The 16820-nt window shown below is 36.0% G+C and overlaps 1 protein-coding gene across 21 annotated transcripts in view; it reads left to right on the forward strand.

The window, feature by feature from the left end:
* Positions 1-16820, forward strand: part of GOLGA4 (golgin A4) — a 77719-nt gene that overhangs the window by 11436 nt on the left and 49463 nt on the right. For 15 of the 21 annotated variants that reach the window (XR_012672577.1, XM_075143026.1, XM_075143005.1 and 12 more), the window contains exons 3-5: positions 8895-8993; positions 13646-13711; positions 14876-15190. Coding sequence is in view for 20 of the 21 variants with exons in the window: in XM_075143026.1 (XP_074999127.1) it covers positions 8895-8993; positions 13646-13711; positions 14876-15190 (480 nt within the window). In the remaining variant the exon portion in view is untranslated. The remainder of the gene's footprint in view (positions 1-8894; positions 8994-13645; positions 13712-14875; positions 15191-16820) is intronic. The other 6 variants (XM_075143019.1, XM_075143020.1, XM_075143021.1 and 3 more) reach the window with 1 other exon arrangement.

Here is a 16820-nt window from a genome sequence, read left to right on the forward strand (position 1 = left end):
ATAATAGAGCAAACAGAGGAGATAATGCGCACTCATCTTTTTTCATATTAAGTACTATGGCTTTTTTTGAAGTGGTTTGATTAAAAATAGAAAAAACAAACAAACAAAAAAAGCCCTGACTTAGTGAGCGTGAAAATAGGCCGGTGGAGTAAAGCAGGGAACTTCTGTGATTCTGTGAACTTTGTCAGAGGAAATGTTGAGTTCCTAGCCAGAAAATTCAGTTGCTGGGTTTTGCTACAAAAAAGATGTGTTTTCTTGCAGTGGGACAATCCACTTCAATTTTTAACACCATGTTTTCTTCAGGACATGATCAGCTATAGCTGAAATTTGTCTTAGATTCCATTATGACCCCTACCGGTGATTACAGCTTGGCAGTTTGCTTCCTGCAATGATAATAGAAATGAAAGGAAGAGTACCTCGTTTTGTTTTGTATTTTGGAAATGCAGTATTGAGTTTTCTAATATATGCTTATTTTCTCTAATGTTTTATATATACATATATATATATATATATATGTATGTATGTAATGACCTCCCTCTGTCCCTGAAGAGAGGTCTTCTGTTAACTGATGCTCCAAAATGTCAGCAAGCAGTGTCACCCAGGATAAACTAAGTGTTTCAGTAAGGAGAGTTTGCTGGGGTTTGTTTGGTTTTTTTTTGTCGGGGGGAAACAACCTGCATTTCTATTCTTTATCCAGAGTATAGAAGTGGCATATTGCCACATGAGAACTACCACTGTGGCCTAGGAGTGAGTTGGTGCCGAGAGTTGGTGTCATCAGTAACCAGTGCAAAAATAAAGATTCCCCCTTTTTTTTTATTTTATTATGTGTATCCATTTTAGAATGTGCTAGAGGTTAAAGGACTGATTTGGCCAAGGTTTTCAGACTTTTTAAGCAGCAAAAGCTTAGTGGAATATGAAATATTGAAGCCATGAGACACAGTGATGTTCCTCTGTGCGACTGATTCACTGGCTTTTGTCTGTCATTAATTTGGTGCTGCCTACACGAAAGGAAGAAATCTTCTCTGTTTTCAGTGGGAAATAAAGGGAAAGATTAAGTGGTAACATTCCTGATCCCTTTTATTATACAACTACCAACTGCTTTTCTGCTCCAATAGTATAACTCACACATTGAGTGAAAGGCAGAATACTTTTCCCTAACTTGTATTTCTTTTTGAGGATGTCTGCTTTTATTCCAGATCTGAAAAAGGTTTGTGAGCCTGAAGGCTTATCTTCTGACTCAGTTTCATCAATTGATTTATTAAAAAATACTAGCTTTCTTCACAACTTGGATAACATATTTAAAAAATAAATAAATTTCCAAATGTTTTTGGGTGCTACTGATATGTCACCTGTATGTATCAATACTTTCTGTAGTGTTCATAATTTCTATGGAGAACTACATTTTGTCTTGTACTGTTTCATTAGATGTAAGTTGCCCCCCAGTAGACTCTCTTTTCAGACTGCTTTTCCAGACAAACAGGAGAAGCAAAGAATTCCCCACAGGACATGCCAAGTTATGTTGGAAGAACATATACTCTAAATACAATGGTTACACTGGAATGATCAGAGAGGCAGATAAGAATGGAAACACAGTACTAAAGTGACCTCAGATTTACAGTTATCCTTGGGCTTAGGGAGCTGCTGTGAGAATTTTACTTGTGAAACATATCCTGTAATTAGAAATTCAGAAAGTAGTGAAGCTGCTAAGGGAATGAAAATCTCTTCTTTTTTTGTAAGGACTGGTTTTACATCAAATGGAAAATTTTACTAAAATAAAGATAAATTTAAATGATCAAAACATGAAATCTCCTTTCTCCAAATATTTTTCATAAATGCTAACAGAATGATTAAAAGTGAATCATCTTTGAAATTTGTTTGTTGGATTAGATTTTCATAAAATTCAGTTCAGTGACAGTATTATTATGCTTAAAAAAGATGAAGGTATTACATATTATCTCTGAAAATATATGACTGTGTGGGTGCATTATGTCTTTTGGGGGGCATTTTTGCAGTGTTCTCATTTGATCAGGCAGATGTTTTATGTACAGGTGTCAATGGCAATGGCGTTACAATGAACTAAAGTTGGCTGACATTTAATACACTGAAAATGTTTGGTTTTTGAAGAGTATCATATGCTAAAACGTTCCTGCAGTACATGAATAGTTGCTAACACTTTTGGTACTGAAAGCTAAGCAAAATTACAGTGTTTCACAGTTCTCTTATGTGTTCTCTGTCCTCCTTTTGGGCTATTATGTTGTAGTATGTCTTCAATAGATCATGGTTTGGGATTTTTAGTGCTGTAATATTGAAGTTGCAAGTATTGTACGTGAAAGCTTTGATTTAAACTCAGAATATTTTTTTTAGAATAAAAACAATTTCAGAGTGAATTACAATTGTAAAGGACAGCATTAGTCTGATCAAAGAATCATAATAAAACATACACGCAAACATTCTTGGTTTATATTCTGCAATGGTAAGATTTTTTTACTTTTCAAAATTCCAAAACATTCTCAGTTTAGAAAAAAAAAACCAAACATGTACGGTCCATTCATGGAACACTAGGTAAGTTTCTCTTTTGTGCCTGCTTTCTTCTTCTTCAGAGGTGGAACTCCAGAGGCAGTGTTACAGAGAAGCTCATAATTTTTTCATGTATAAGGAAAAAGCAGAAGTCTTTCTAGTTCTGTATTCTGTTCTTGCAAGTAGCTCATAAAATATGACTACAGTGTGAGGTAAAAGCATATATTGGTACTTCCATAGAATTTCTTCTGACAATTTGTATATCCTATCCTTTCTGAGTTGGTCTTGGTGCCATTCGGAACAGCCCTGGATGATTAAAACATGCTTGCTTAGTGCTTCCAATCTTTTCTAGGGAAGAATAGTGTTTGGTTTTCAAACTGTTACTGCATTGACTCTTGAACAGAATTTGAGGTGAAATAGATCAATCATATTCAGTATAGTTCCTAGAAGTTCAAAATTTTCTTTCTGTCCTATAACATACTTATTTACAAGTCAGGCCCACCTGCAGAAGATAACAAAGCTAGTTTGGAGCCATCAGCTGAGAGCAAACAGCTGATAGCTTGCTGTGGATGACCTACCAGTCATGCAGATCCAAATATCACTCACATCCTTGTGAGTGTTATGGAAGTGACAGCAGAGCACAATATATATAGCTCTTCTTAGAGCTAAAGATAAACTAGCCAAGGTACTTTTCAGTCTCACTTCAGTCCTATATAATGACTGTGTTTTTAAATTAATTGAAATGTTTTTCTAGTGTGGGCTATTAATAAAGCAGGACAAGTAAAGCTGAAATAATATTCCTTCAGTACCTTTGTTAATGCTGCATCTGTCCTGTATTCATGTACTTAATTTGAAGTACTTCTAAATAGATGTTGCCATGCAAAGATGGTGGTGGTGGTTCAGATATATCTACCTCTTTTTTCCTTTCTGACATGCAAATTTAAAACTAAATTTTGGAGGCTGTGTAACTTAGTTTGTATCTAAAGCCTGGATTTTACAACTCCTGATGCATGTACCAGCATGTTTAGATTGCTCATCACAATGAAAAACAAACCAGAAAAGAGTTGTATTTGATTTCTGTACTACCTCTTTCTGAAAACGCAGTTCTGCACTCTTACATTGTGGGGCTTTTTTAATTGCAGAGGGAAACCTTGGAATTTTCAGCTTTTCAGTTTTTCCTATTCCCTGATCACATTAGGGATGAGGCATAAAAGATTATTTTGCTGTGCTGGGTTTGGCTGCGATAGAGTTAATTTGCAGCCAATTACTGAATTATTCACAACTTCTTTATGGCATTCCCCAACTTGGACAAATAACCAAATTTTTTTATTTTACTGTGGGGAATGAGTTACTGGTCAGTAAGACATCCCCAAGCTCCTTGAACTAGGTGAGCAAATACTGGTTTGTCTCTTAGACAAACTTGTAGTCTAATCCCTTTCCCTCTGTCTTTCTTGTGCTTGTATACAACATAGCAAAACTGTCCACATACAATTATAGAAGCTTTTGAGTATTAACATCCTACAAATGCACTTATACCATGATGCACTTTGCTAACAAAATGTATGAATTTTCAAATTTGCTTGATAACAGGTTAATCTGAAATTTGGAACCACTGATTCTCTTCTTTTTCTGAAAGGGAATCAAACATATAATATGTTGGCAATCAAACATATTATATGTATGTAGTATGCATTGATTCAACTACTCCAGAGCAATGAGACTTGGGTCAAACTCTAATCCCTGTTAAATTCTGGTTTTTGTTTCACAGCATGTTAAGGAAGCCCTTTGATCTAGGGATCACATGTACTTTGGCCTTTGCACCCCGCTCATTCAGAATCTTAGCAAAAGAAGATTTGAGCATGGTAGTTCTGTCGTGGTTTAACCTGGCAGGCAGCCAAATACCACACAGCTGCTCTTCCTCAGAGGGAGGAGGAATAGCAAAAATAATAGGAACACAGTTGGTTCTGGAGTTCAGGAAGTCCATAAAGAACAAGTAAGATTGCTTAACTTAAGCCAAACTGGAGGGCTACAAAAACCGTTCAGAATTTTCAAAATATAAAGGTTACCTGAAAAATAACTTAAGTATTGTTCTTTGGTAATACTGAAGGAAACATAGCATCATCTGGTGTCTGGCTTCATCACCTAATTTACCTCATTTGTAACTTTCTTTCCAAGATAAAAATGTTTGTGGTTAGTAAGATTTTACTTGCAAAAAAAAAAAAGAATAGGAGTTAAATATTGTGACAAAATATCAGCAATATCATAGCCTCAGTTTGGTGCTTGAGATTAAGGTCGGTATGGGGTAGGGAGCTCATTTACCCTGGAGTATGTTTGAAACAGAATGTTGGAAGATCTTAGTAGGAGTTCTATAGCAAGCTTCAAGTGTGATTTGATGGCATTCAGAGGATTAGGGAAGGTTAGTTAAAGGACTGTTTACATCTTTGCACATTCTGTCTGTTTCCAGTATGCTTCAGCCCAGTTGGATTCCCCGCTGGTCTAGTTTTCTTGATCACATTACTGGCATAGCGTTAATGTGGTGCTACTGATACATTAGACAGTATAGCACCAGATATGCTTAATGTTTCTGAAGCTACTAAGATAATTCAGAGTGGGTTTTAGGCCAGATTCTGAAGTGCAAGAATCCATTGTGGAAATATTTATATCGCTCTAATTTTGGCAGACCAGCAGGTTGTTTCTTGCTTTTTTTCCAGGCATAGGAAAAAATGCCCCAAGTTAACTAGACAGCTAGTTTTAAAGCCATACTGAATAGTTGATTAAAAAAACTAAAAAGTACAAATAGAAACACATGTATATATTGGAAAGCATTAGGTAGTGTAATTGTAGGACTCATTAGACAGTTCTGCCTATAATTTAGCTGTAAAAACGTAACAGGTAATGAGCTGCTGGAGTAGCAAAAACACTGTGAGCAAGTACTTAAATATTTTCATTGTTGGGCACCCAACATCTGAGAATGGCGGATGAACTCACTAATATGCAGATGCAGCCAGTTCTAAACGTGCGAAGGAAATACCACTCTTGGACCATGACTGAGTATATTCTGTCTTTAGTAGCTATTTGAAGTGTGAAACTCTTGTCTTGGCTACTGGGGAGGAAATATTTTGCAATTTCATTTTGATACAGTGATTACTGTTCTGCCTGAGTATTGTTGTCTTCTGCCCTTCTTTATTTGTAGGGTTGGCTCCTTCCTTTTGTGCTTGCCTTTACACAAGCAACAGTAGGGTGAAGCTGAGATGATTCAGTGATGTTCTTGCATCAGGGTTCTGACTAACACCTGTGAAACTCAACAGTATTGTTAACTGCATTCTACTGTTTATGTAAACTATTAGTTATGATAAGAGACCCTGGAGTTGTAGGTGTGCAAACTCAAGGAGCACTGCATTAATTTATATTCATAAGCTTTTTTCTTTGTTTTTCTCGAAACTGTAACAGTTAGTAATGTGGATTGGCATCTTTTAGGCTGTGGATAGCTTGGATCTTCTGATCTTGCTAAAAAGGAGTTATATAAGCTCACTATCACTTGCCTACCAGGTAGTTCGAGTGAGTTTTTAAAATTAACTCTTTCCATTGTTTAAAGCTCTTTATCATCTTACCCATAAGTTTTGGGTTTTGTAATTAACGTTTTGTCAAAGACTTACTGTCTAAGCCTCCTGTTAGAACTTGGCTGCACTGACATGGTCATGGACTTCAGGGGATGATTGAAAATATAACAATTCATGGATGCTGAACATACTGACAGTCCAATTTTTTTTTTTTTTAATTTCAGGTGAAGAATAATAACTTGTTAGAGATTAAATAGGAATTCTCTTTAATGCACGTTGCTTGGTGTACTATTTAATGGAATTAGGATTAAGCAAAATAGTGCTATGGTGAAATGTCACAACTTAATACTCTGAGAAGCAAACATTAGCATACTGTTACTATGAAGAGATAATTTGAACCATCTGTGATTCCTGAAGTTCTTGATGGTCATGTTTTTAAAAGTGACTTAACTAAGCTGAAGATAATGTATGTTACATGTTGAAAATGTTCATAATCTTTTGGTTAATAATATTTGCCATAATCCATTTATGGGTGCTTTGTAAACTGTTTCATCATCTTAATTGGTCTTCTCTAAACATACAAAGTAATTGTTATCTTAAAGATTTCATCGTTTTATTTGTGGTTGAGCATTTGCATGCTTCTAATTCACGACACCATCAGGCTTGCTTGTAGTACTGCTGCTGTATGTTTGTACACTTGTGTATATATAGTATTTGCCATTTCTTTTTCTGTGCCCTTTCAAGAGGTACATGTACAAAATGCATAGCATGGTCAAGGCTATAAGCTTCTATAACCATCACCACTTAACAAAGATTTTCTGGAATCATCAACACTTGTCAGCTTCCTTATTTTTGTTTTGCCTAAAAGCTCAGATGAGCAAAGAGGTGGGTTTTACACAGTTGAACAAATTTATAGCAGGAACTTTAATACAGCTTACTTTTAGGAATTATACTGCTAACAGGCTGAGAGAGGGACTGGTGACCAGTCTGACCAACCTCAGCATGTGGTTGCAACCACAGTGGATGCACTGGGCAAGTGTGTCCGGGCTGGGGGGAAAAAGATTGGGAGCAGGAGAAATGGGACCTTCTCTTTTGTTAGCAGCTCATGTTTGTAGTAGCTGAAAAGTGAGAAATTTCACCCGAGTTTCTTGGACCTAGCTAGTTCTTGGCAAATCAAGTAAACTATTGGAGCGGAGCACTTGTCCCATGCCAGCTTTGGGAATGCGATGACAAGGGCACCTGAATAATAGACGTCAGAATTAATTGTCACTGTACTTACCAGTTTGAGAAGTAAAAGTTGGGCATAAATTTTAGAGTTAGTACTCTGTCTGTAAAGACAGTTCACAGTTCTGTAGTGTGTTGTTGTTGTTCGTTTGTTTTTTTTTTTTGACCACGAACCAAAGCTGCTTTCCCTTTGTAGCTCTAGAAGGTCTTCTGATGTTAACTAGCAGGATTCTCCAGCAATGGACATTTGGACTAGGGGGTGTGTGTGTATGTGTGCATATATGTATGTATATAGTATACCGAATCAAACAGGAGGCAATAAAAGCATATTGTTTAGGTTTTTAGTTTGCTGTGTTTTCTGCAGGATTGGTAATTTAGGTCTCGGCTACTCAGGTTTTTCAGTAATTATTTGGGTTTTTTCAGCCTAGAAATACATTAGAGAAAAGACATAGGGAGTCGGTACCGACATTCAGAGACTTATGTGTATGGCTGTCACTGAACATTAAGCACTTAATACATTTTCTGAAAGGGTTTCATGGACACAAATTGCAAGTCATGTAGCATTCCAAATCTTATGCATCAAAATATTTTTTCTCTCACAATTTTAATTTATGTAATTCATCTACTGGAGCACTGGAGTCAATGTAACAATCACAAAAAAAAAATCAAACTCTAACTTACATTATAATAGATTTTATTCGTAAAAATACTATTTAGTAACTTGAAATAAAACAAAATTGTTCTGAAATAATGAGAAAGAAAAACCATATCATTTTTTGGTTCAGTCAGCAGATAGCACAGTTCTGAAATCTCCGGCTATCAGAAAGTTTAACAGTGAACTTTTGTGTGTGAGTAAAATCACGAGGAATTTTTTTTTTAAATCTCTTACAGCATCCTAACAGCATTAGATTGCACTACATTACATGTATATATCCAGTTTGAATTCAAATTCCAGTCTCTTTCTCTTCGTGTTTTTCGTTTCTAGGAATTTAAATCTTTTCTTTGATACTGACTTGATAAAATGGTTAATTCAACTTGTGGTGTTTTTACAAAATAGTCTGCCAGTAGTTTGAAAAATTTTGTAAGGAATTTTTTTTTAATGTAGTTAGAATTCTAGTATATAAGAGCACTAGAAGATAAATAGTCAAAAGTATGCAATTTATGTTGTTTATAGCTGAAATACTGATAGAATTTTTAGAATAATGAGTTTTTCACACATAACTGAGAGCAAAGAAGGCTCACTGGTATCTGAAGATAAGTCATCCACAGAAGTTTTTAAAAAAATTACAATATCAGTGCCTGAAACATTGAGACAAAGACTTTATCTTTGACTAAACTACGATCTTTTTTTTTTTTTTTAATTGTGTGGTTTTTTACTTTTGAATGATCAAAATATATTTTGGCTGTTCTGAAATGATCTAATGCATAGTTTCTGGTTATGTCCTGCCTTTATCAAAATCTGTTGTGTCATAAACTGCTGTATTGTTTTATGATGTTTTTAATAGTGTGGAAAAATTGAGTAAAATCGTGCAACGTTCTTTACCTTATTAGTTGATCTATTTTCGTTTTCCTACTTTTTGCATTGAATGACAGCTGCTAGCCGGGATGATAGCAGAACCTGCTTTTCTCTCTGAGTATACTATCTTTGCTTTGGATTCCACCAAACAACCTAAGCCACAGAGTGACGGTGTGGTGAGTCCTCCCACCCCTCTTAGTGATGCCTGTAGCAGGGGGAGGAGAGTACTGTACTAGAAGGCAAACCTAGTGTCGCTTGTGGCTTGTTCTCACAAAGGCATCTCTCTTAACTACCCTGTTGCTAACCCTGCACTAAATTTCGCAGAGGTAGTACCTGATAGCTCCTGGCTGGTGTGCTGTATGATGTGGATTTATTGTAACATAAAAAAATTAACACCTTTTCTGTTATACAGGTAACCATACTCTACACAACTTTTTAATAATTGTTGCACAAGTTTGTACGTTTGTTGCTTAGAATTCATTAATGCCATTGAAAGTCTTCCTCTTCATTTTTATGTATGTCTGTATGTATTCAAGATAAATGGATATGATAAACATTGAGATTGTTTTTGTTTAAAAATTACATGCTTTTTGCTGTGCACAGTGAAAGCCTCACAATGTCATTTACTACTAATGGTAGCAGGAAATAATTTTCTCGCATAGACACTGAAATTCAGCTACTTCTAGTTGGTAAGCTGGCAGCTATTATTGTGATGATAAATAGTCTTTTTTTTAATAATTAGATTTTATTTTAAATATATATTTCTTTGCCTGGCAGTGTTGTTTTCATAGTATACACGTGGAGAAGCTCAGTGAGAAGAGAACAAGGAGTAGAGAAAAAGAAGCAGGCATAGAGAGGAAAGCAGCCTTCTGCTTTCTAACATACGCACATGCAAAGCTGTATTCTTCTCATTATTGTCACAGGACTTGGATGGCATCTTTCACATGCTTCAGAGGCATGGCATTTCTGAGTCCATAGTGATTCAAAACAGTGATTTTTAGAGTTTCAGCTCATCCTCATACTTCTTGATTACTTTGCTTTTCCAGTTTAGCAAGTGCCTTTTTGCTGCTCATGCAGAGCCTGAAAATGACAAGTCACTGAAAGCTGTAACAGGATAGAAATTTGATAAGCAGATGGATGTAGCACAACACACTGTATTGTGTTGGACTTGTCTCTCTCAAGCTAAGCAAGATTGGACTGAAACAATGATTAAAAAGGTGATCTGTGGAAAGCCTTCATTTGTTGTAAAGGGTTATGCTTGTTTAGAGCATGCCCTTAGAGCACAGATTCATTACTAGCTCAGTCAGGGTGTTCTCAAGATTGAGCTTTTTGATGGGGAGCAAAGAGGACATTCACACTGTGCTGAAATCTGTAGTTTTGAAATAGTTACTAGATTTTTTTTTTTCTCAGTTCTAGGTATTTTGACCATATTTCAGGTCCAGTGATCACTACTTAAAGTTTCGTTGCAAATTTAATTAAGTTTTTCTACACTTAGAGCAGTAAACAGTTGTGGGCTGTTTTTCACTACGCTACAGAATATCCCTAGTACAGTTGCACGTCGAAAAACATATTTCTGTGAATGCTTAAATGTTGTCTTTATATTATCTTTTAGTATATACTTTAGTGGCAGGAATCACTTACTTGCATATTTATATACAAGACTGCATACATAGCAAATAAATACAACGTAAGAGTTATCATTAATATGTTACTAATGTGTATTAATAATATGTTACCTGCAAAACTGATTTTGTTCTCTGAACTTCTTGAAAGCTTTAGAGCTGTACTCTCACAGTAAGAATTGGGGGGGGAGAAAACAATGATAAAAAAGTTTATAGGGAAGAGGAGGGCCGATTATATACAAATATGTATTAAAAAATGATTATATAGGTTTGGGAAACCTAGGTAAACTAAAGATGCAGGAAAGGGAAAGTTTCATCGACGCACAGAAATTTGTATTAATTCTGCTAAAACAGACCAGTATTTTAACTGTGTGTGTGCAAGTGGTGTGTGATCCAAGAGAGTGAGCATCATAGAGAAGTGACTGTAATTGTGGATTTTTTGGCATAGATGAAGTTAGTATAAACTCTTTACTAATTAAGCTGCATGGGTTTTGTTCCATGAAGAAACAGTTCAAATATTCTCGAACAGAAAGGGTTTTTAAAGAAAAATTAAAGGAAAATGAGGGAAGAAAATGTGTGCTAAGATTTCCTTCCTTCCCCCATAACGTACTCAATTTTGGAATACCTGAGAAGGAAGGAGAACAGTAAAATGTTTTTAAATGCAGACATTTAAGCTTTCACTCTTTAGGCTTACAAATCTATTTATATCTTTGAGAAATAAATAAGATGAATTAGTTTGCACTTTAGAAATGAGGAAGTAAGGAAGCACAAGTGTCACTAGAACACCCTAATGTGCTCCAGTTAAAACTGAGCTCTGGTTTATACACCTTAATAACAAAAAGCAACCTTTTTATTAGAGATTGTAAGTATAGCTCTCTTTGGATAGAGATACAGTTGTGTATATTCTATGGGTTCATGGAAGAAAGACTTCTATTGGTCTCCAGAAACCTTGATGTAACTGGTTTTAAGACTTTCAAAGCGCCAGCCTGTGCTCTGTGACTCTAGTTTTCTGAAACATCTCTTTAAGGCTTATGAAAGGCTGTAGGGCTTTTAAGCTCTTCAAAGCCTCTTGAATCCGTACTTATATATAGCAACTTCCATTCATGCTTACCTTTTACTGTGTAGACACCAGAACATGACCCTTTGCCCTAGAACACAGTGACTTAGAATTGCAGCAGCTAGATACCTGTGGTGGTCCAGTTTTTATATAAAAGATTACCAGAGTATCCCTTTTATGATTTATGCCAATAGAAAGTCTAATCCCAAATATAGGTTCTACTTTTGTTCACACAGATTGAATACAAAGATGTCAGCACAACTAATAGGAAAATTTTAAAAGTGGCGACATTAGTTTTAGTTTCGAAATGGCATTTTTTTTAAGGATCTTCATAGATCCTTTAGTGGCAGCTTTTTAAGGATCTTCACAGAAAAGAACAGCACCCATGGTTTTTATATTCATAAACACCTTATTAGATTTAATAAATCTACTTAATCTTGTGTTTTAAAATAGATCTTAAATATTATTAAATTTTTCTTATGAATTAGATGTACAAACCCTCCATAGTTTCCTTTAATTCTTTTTATGGGTATCAGAATGTATGCTTTTTGAAAGAAGTGTTTGTAGTTAGTTTGTAATTCTTGGTAAAGTATTTGTCTTCCTCTGTTGTCAGTCCGGTACTAGCATGGTAGATGCTTTGTAAATTATAAAGCATAAGATAAATTTTTATTTGGATTACCCTTATTATTAACTTTCCCGTTAGGAAACTAAAAAGAACAGGTAATGGAGCTGAGAATAAAATGTAGGAGTGCTTTAGTTTAAAACCCAGTAACAGCTCTTAATCCACTAGGAATAAATCCACTGCAACAGGATAGTGCTCTGAAGCAGAATGCAGATTTCGTTCGAGCCAGGTGAAGCGCAATTTCCAAATCCAAACAGTCGTCTTGTACGGCTGGTTATTGCTCACTTTGTCTGAATCTGGGTGACTGCTCATTTCTCTGGCTTCCTGAACTGTCTGGATTTCTCTTTCTTCTATGGTATTTTTGTAGTTCTATAAGTTTGCTCCACATCAAACCTTTCTGAAGCCCTTTTACACTGAATCATTCCTCTTCTACATTTATGTTTATGTATGCTTATCTGCATATCCACACAGAGTAGAAGCTGTGGGTGTAATCATGTAGCAGATACATGGATGATTATGATGGATATTTTAAGTTGTATCCACACCTTAGATTTTACAGCTTGCGTATAACTATCAGGGTACATCTTGATTAAAAATTACAAGTTACACTGCTTTTAACTGAATTCCTCATACTTTTTTTGATATGTCTCAGTGCTTTGCTTCTCTTGGGGAAAAAAATCATATCCAAGATGGTTTCTAGCATGTTTTGCTACTTCAGTTTAACCTGGTTTAAACACCAGGAAACTGTCTGGATTTGTACAGGTTAGAAAACACCTGAACACAGGACATAGGAAAAGCAGGATAGACAGACTAGGAACAGAAATGTCTGAACTCTGAAAAAAACGGAACCAAACAAAAAAACCCAAAAAACCACAACAACAAAAAACCCCCAAAACTATTGTTTTCTGCTGTGTTGGTTTGGGGTTTTTGGGTGGGGTTTTTTGTTTGTTTGTTTTTCTTTGGGAGTGCAGAGGAATGTACGTGTGAAGTTTTGCACAGGATGTTTTTTCTGAAAGTCTAACTTTCTTCCTGTGCTTGTTTGGAGTCTTAAACAGCCTGTTACCAGCACTTTTTTTCCAGGTAGTTTCCACACAACCCCTGCCTCCCTGCCAAGATGTACTTAAATAGAGAAAGACAGTGTGATTCCACTGTTACTCATGTTGGCTGTAAACAACACTGGTCATCAATTAGATTTTTCCTGCTATCATTTTGTCTTTTTGCTGTTTCTTTGATTTGTGCATAAATGTTACATAAATAATCATTATGAATAATTTAATTGGAGATGTCAGCATTTGCAGATGTCTCATACTAACCCACGCACACATAGCTGCTTTGTAGTTATGTATATTGCAGCAATCTGTTTTGAATTTAACAAACTAGCTTGTTTGCATGAAGACATCTTAATAAACATTCAAAAGAAAGTACTAAAAACACAGGCAAGGAAAAAACACAGACGCTATTTGTAGGAATTGATGAATTACAGTCGTTGTAGTCTATTCCTTCTAACAGTTGTTTTTCTTCCTGTAGAATTTAACTAAACAACCACTTCCCAGATCCACAGAAAACAATGGAAGCGGACCAGCCTCTCCGCAGGTATGGGAAGGGTATGGGTGGTTTGTTTCCTCCTTCACTGCCGTGTTGTCTTTGTGTTATGTTGGCTTAAGTGCCCAGTATATATCTTCATGCTGGAGGTAGGGATGACAAGTACTTTTCTGTCAGGATACTAGGGTGTTTTGTTTGTGTATAATCCCATTAGCTGGTATTAAGTGTTGTCACTGATGCGTGGAGCTTTTTTTGTAGGGACAGGTTAGCAGTATCTGACGGCGTGCTGCAGGCTGCCGGTGTTGAGGTGTGTCTCATTGCTCGGACACAGCCAGGACGGGATATGGACTGTTAAGCTCGCTTTCAAAAGTAGAAGGCATATTGTGTGGCTAGAAAACTAATTTCTAGCTGAAGGAAAAGAACTGATAGGCTTAAGAAAACTGTCACTAGTGATGAAGGTGGAGGTCATTCTTTAATATATCTCAGAAAAAGTTTAGCTTGCTGGAGTGGGATTAGCAGTGGCTTCTAGCACGTGTGTCCCAACATTTGATTGTGGGGGCAACATCGTGCAGTAATGCTTTCAAATCACTTCTGTAGCACCAGCAGTAATACGGTACCATAGCACAGAACCTTTCATTTTAGAACAGCTGTACTTTAGCTGCATAAATCGATAGTTGCATTTTATGTAAAAATCATAAAGCCATTTAAAAATAAAAAGAAGGACTATTTAAGACGGCATGCTAGAACTAACTAGTGTACAAGGACTTTTACAATGAATTTGTTCTCTTAATCATAGGAAAATTTCTTTGTGTCTTTGAGATAAATACAGTCTTCTGTTTAATACATTGAGAAGTGAGTCACAATTTTTTTTTTTTTTTACATTTGGGACAACAGTAAGTGCAACTATTTATTTTAGTTACATATTCTTCACTTTTTGAAGGGGTTACACACAAATACTTCTTTCAGAAGCTTAAATCAGAGCTGTGGTCTATTGGATTTAGTTGCTGTCTGAACTTGCACACATGTGGTAGCTGCATGCTTGACTTTTCTGCACAAGGAGATGATTCTTCTAAAGGAGTGGTAGCTATTTGGTGTCATGCATGTGTTAGGCAGCAATTGTTCCTTTGCCCAGGTCAGGTCTCTGTTTCCTGGCTTTAGTGTGTCTGTCTGCCTAAAACCGGTGCAGAAGTGATTCGTTGCTTTGAATTTTTGCAGCTGAGTGACACTCCGTCGTTTGCCCAGAGGCTTCAGCTCCGAGTTCCCTCCATGGAGTCTTTGTTTCGAAGCCCAGTAAAAGAGTCCCTGTTCCGCTCCTCTTCTAAGGAGTCCCTGGTTCGAACTTCTTCAAGAGACTCATTGAATCGACTGGACTTGGACGCAGCCAGTCCCACCTTTGATCCACCTTCTGACATTGAGAGTGAAACAGAAGAGCCGCTGGGAAATACGGACAGCCTCAGCAAAGAGCAGTTGCTGCAGCGACTGCGCAGAATGGAGCGCAGTTTGGGCAACTATAGGGGAAAATACTCAGAGGTAGGCAATGTTGTTACTGACTTACCTGGGCGGAGAGGGGAAAAAGATGAGGCTAACAGATACTGCAGTGGTGGATAATCTTTCTGTTTTCCTGTTTGGAGCAAATGGATCGACTTACAGCTAACATGAAAGTTAAGTTATAGTAAGGCTAGTTATTTTTGACCTAGATAGGGCGAATGTTTTTCTGGTAATAAAATGTGGAAATCCTTTTCTTCTCGTTTGTAAATAATTTGTTGTCAGCAATAGAGATTGATTAGTAGTTACTCACACAAAGTAGGCCTATGATGGTTTCTGCTGAAAGCTCGTAGCAAGGGGTGGAGTTCAGTACAGAGGTGAGCATAGCTTGTACTTGCATGACAGCAAATTTACTTTTCTTCTGAAACCTGTTCTTGAAGTACACAGTGTATATGTGTAGTGGGCAAGTGTTTTGTTTTCAATAAATAAGTTCTACTCTTCATAATTTCTAGGTATTCCCTGGAAGGAATTCATTCAAGGACTGTTTCTTTTGCTATTTTAGATACAAGTAGTTTTGCTCCTCATTTTCCAAATTACTGGGAAAAGTGAAGCTTTCGAACTGGTGGTGTTGATTTTTTTTTTTTTTTTTAAATATGTGTGTGTTTTGTATTTAAAACTTGTCATTTGCACTGTTTTTTACAGTTCTTTAAATGTTTGCTGCCCTCAGATACAAAAATTCCTGTGCAGACCTCTGGCTATTACCGTCAAAATCTCTGGAATCTAAAATATGTATACGGCAACCTGAAAAAACAATTGTCTTCCATTAATTCAGGAATTGTTGTCTCCCATTAATTTTTCATTCTTTTCCGGCTAATATAATAAGATTTTTTTTTTTTAAAGTTTATGTAAACAGTGTTTCCAAAATGAAAATTCTTCAGTTTGTAGGTTTTTTTTGGTTTGGGGTTGGTGTTTTGTTTTGTTCTGTTTTTTTAGTGTACTCAATCCAGCAAGTCTTAATTTTCTCTATCAAAAAAGTCTGGGTTTTTTTCTGGTTTTGTGAGTTTCTTTAGTTCAGTTGGAAAAAAATGTTTTGCTGGAGCTTGGAAGAAAGTAGTTTCAATATATAATGAGAATTTAAGATGTAAAATTTTTTTCTCATTTAAAGTAGGATACAAAGTTAGCATCTCAAAAAATATGGTAAGGGAAACCATCCATAGCCGTTTTCGTTTTCTTTTAAGTGCAAAATAAGTATTACTCTGAAATTAAAAGTAATTTTGAATTCTGAAAAACCCTGATTTATTTTAAATAAGAATTTGAAGCATCTTTTGATTTAGAGATTTCTGGTTTTGGTGGTTTGGATTTGTTTTCCTTCAATTTTTCAGCAATTTGAAAATGGAATATTCTAGTTGAAGTGCCATTATGCTACTTCAACTTTGGACAGCTTAGGCAATTGTGATCAAATTTTTCATTAAACTAAATTGTGCAGTAACTCATGAAGTCCTTTTGTCAGCTTACAATGAGAAATATTGTCCACTTCCAGTCTTTCTTTGTCTGCTGGGTATTTGCAAAGCACATGGGATGAGACCATTCAGTATTACACAGACCTTTTTTTGCTAGACTTGTAAGTGTATTTTTTAATGCATACTCATTGTAAAATTAATTTTAGTGAAGCTCT

This window comes from Calonectris borealis, chromosome 2 (assembly GCF_964195595.1).
Source record: "Calonectris borealis chromosome 2, bCalBor7.hap1.2, whole genome shotgun sequence".
In the NCBI taxonomy this organism is placed as follows: Eukaryota; Metazoa; Chordata; class Aves; order Procellariiformes; family Procellariidae; genus Calonectris; species Calonectris borealis.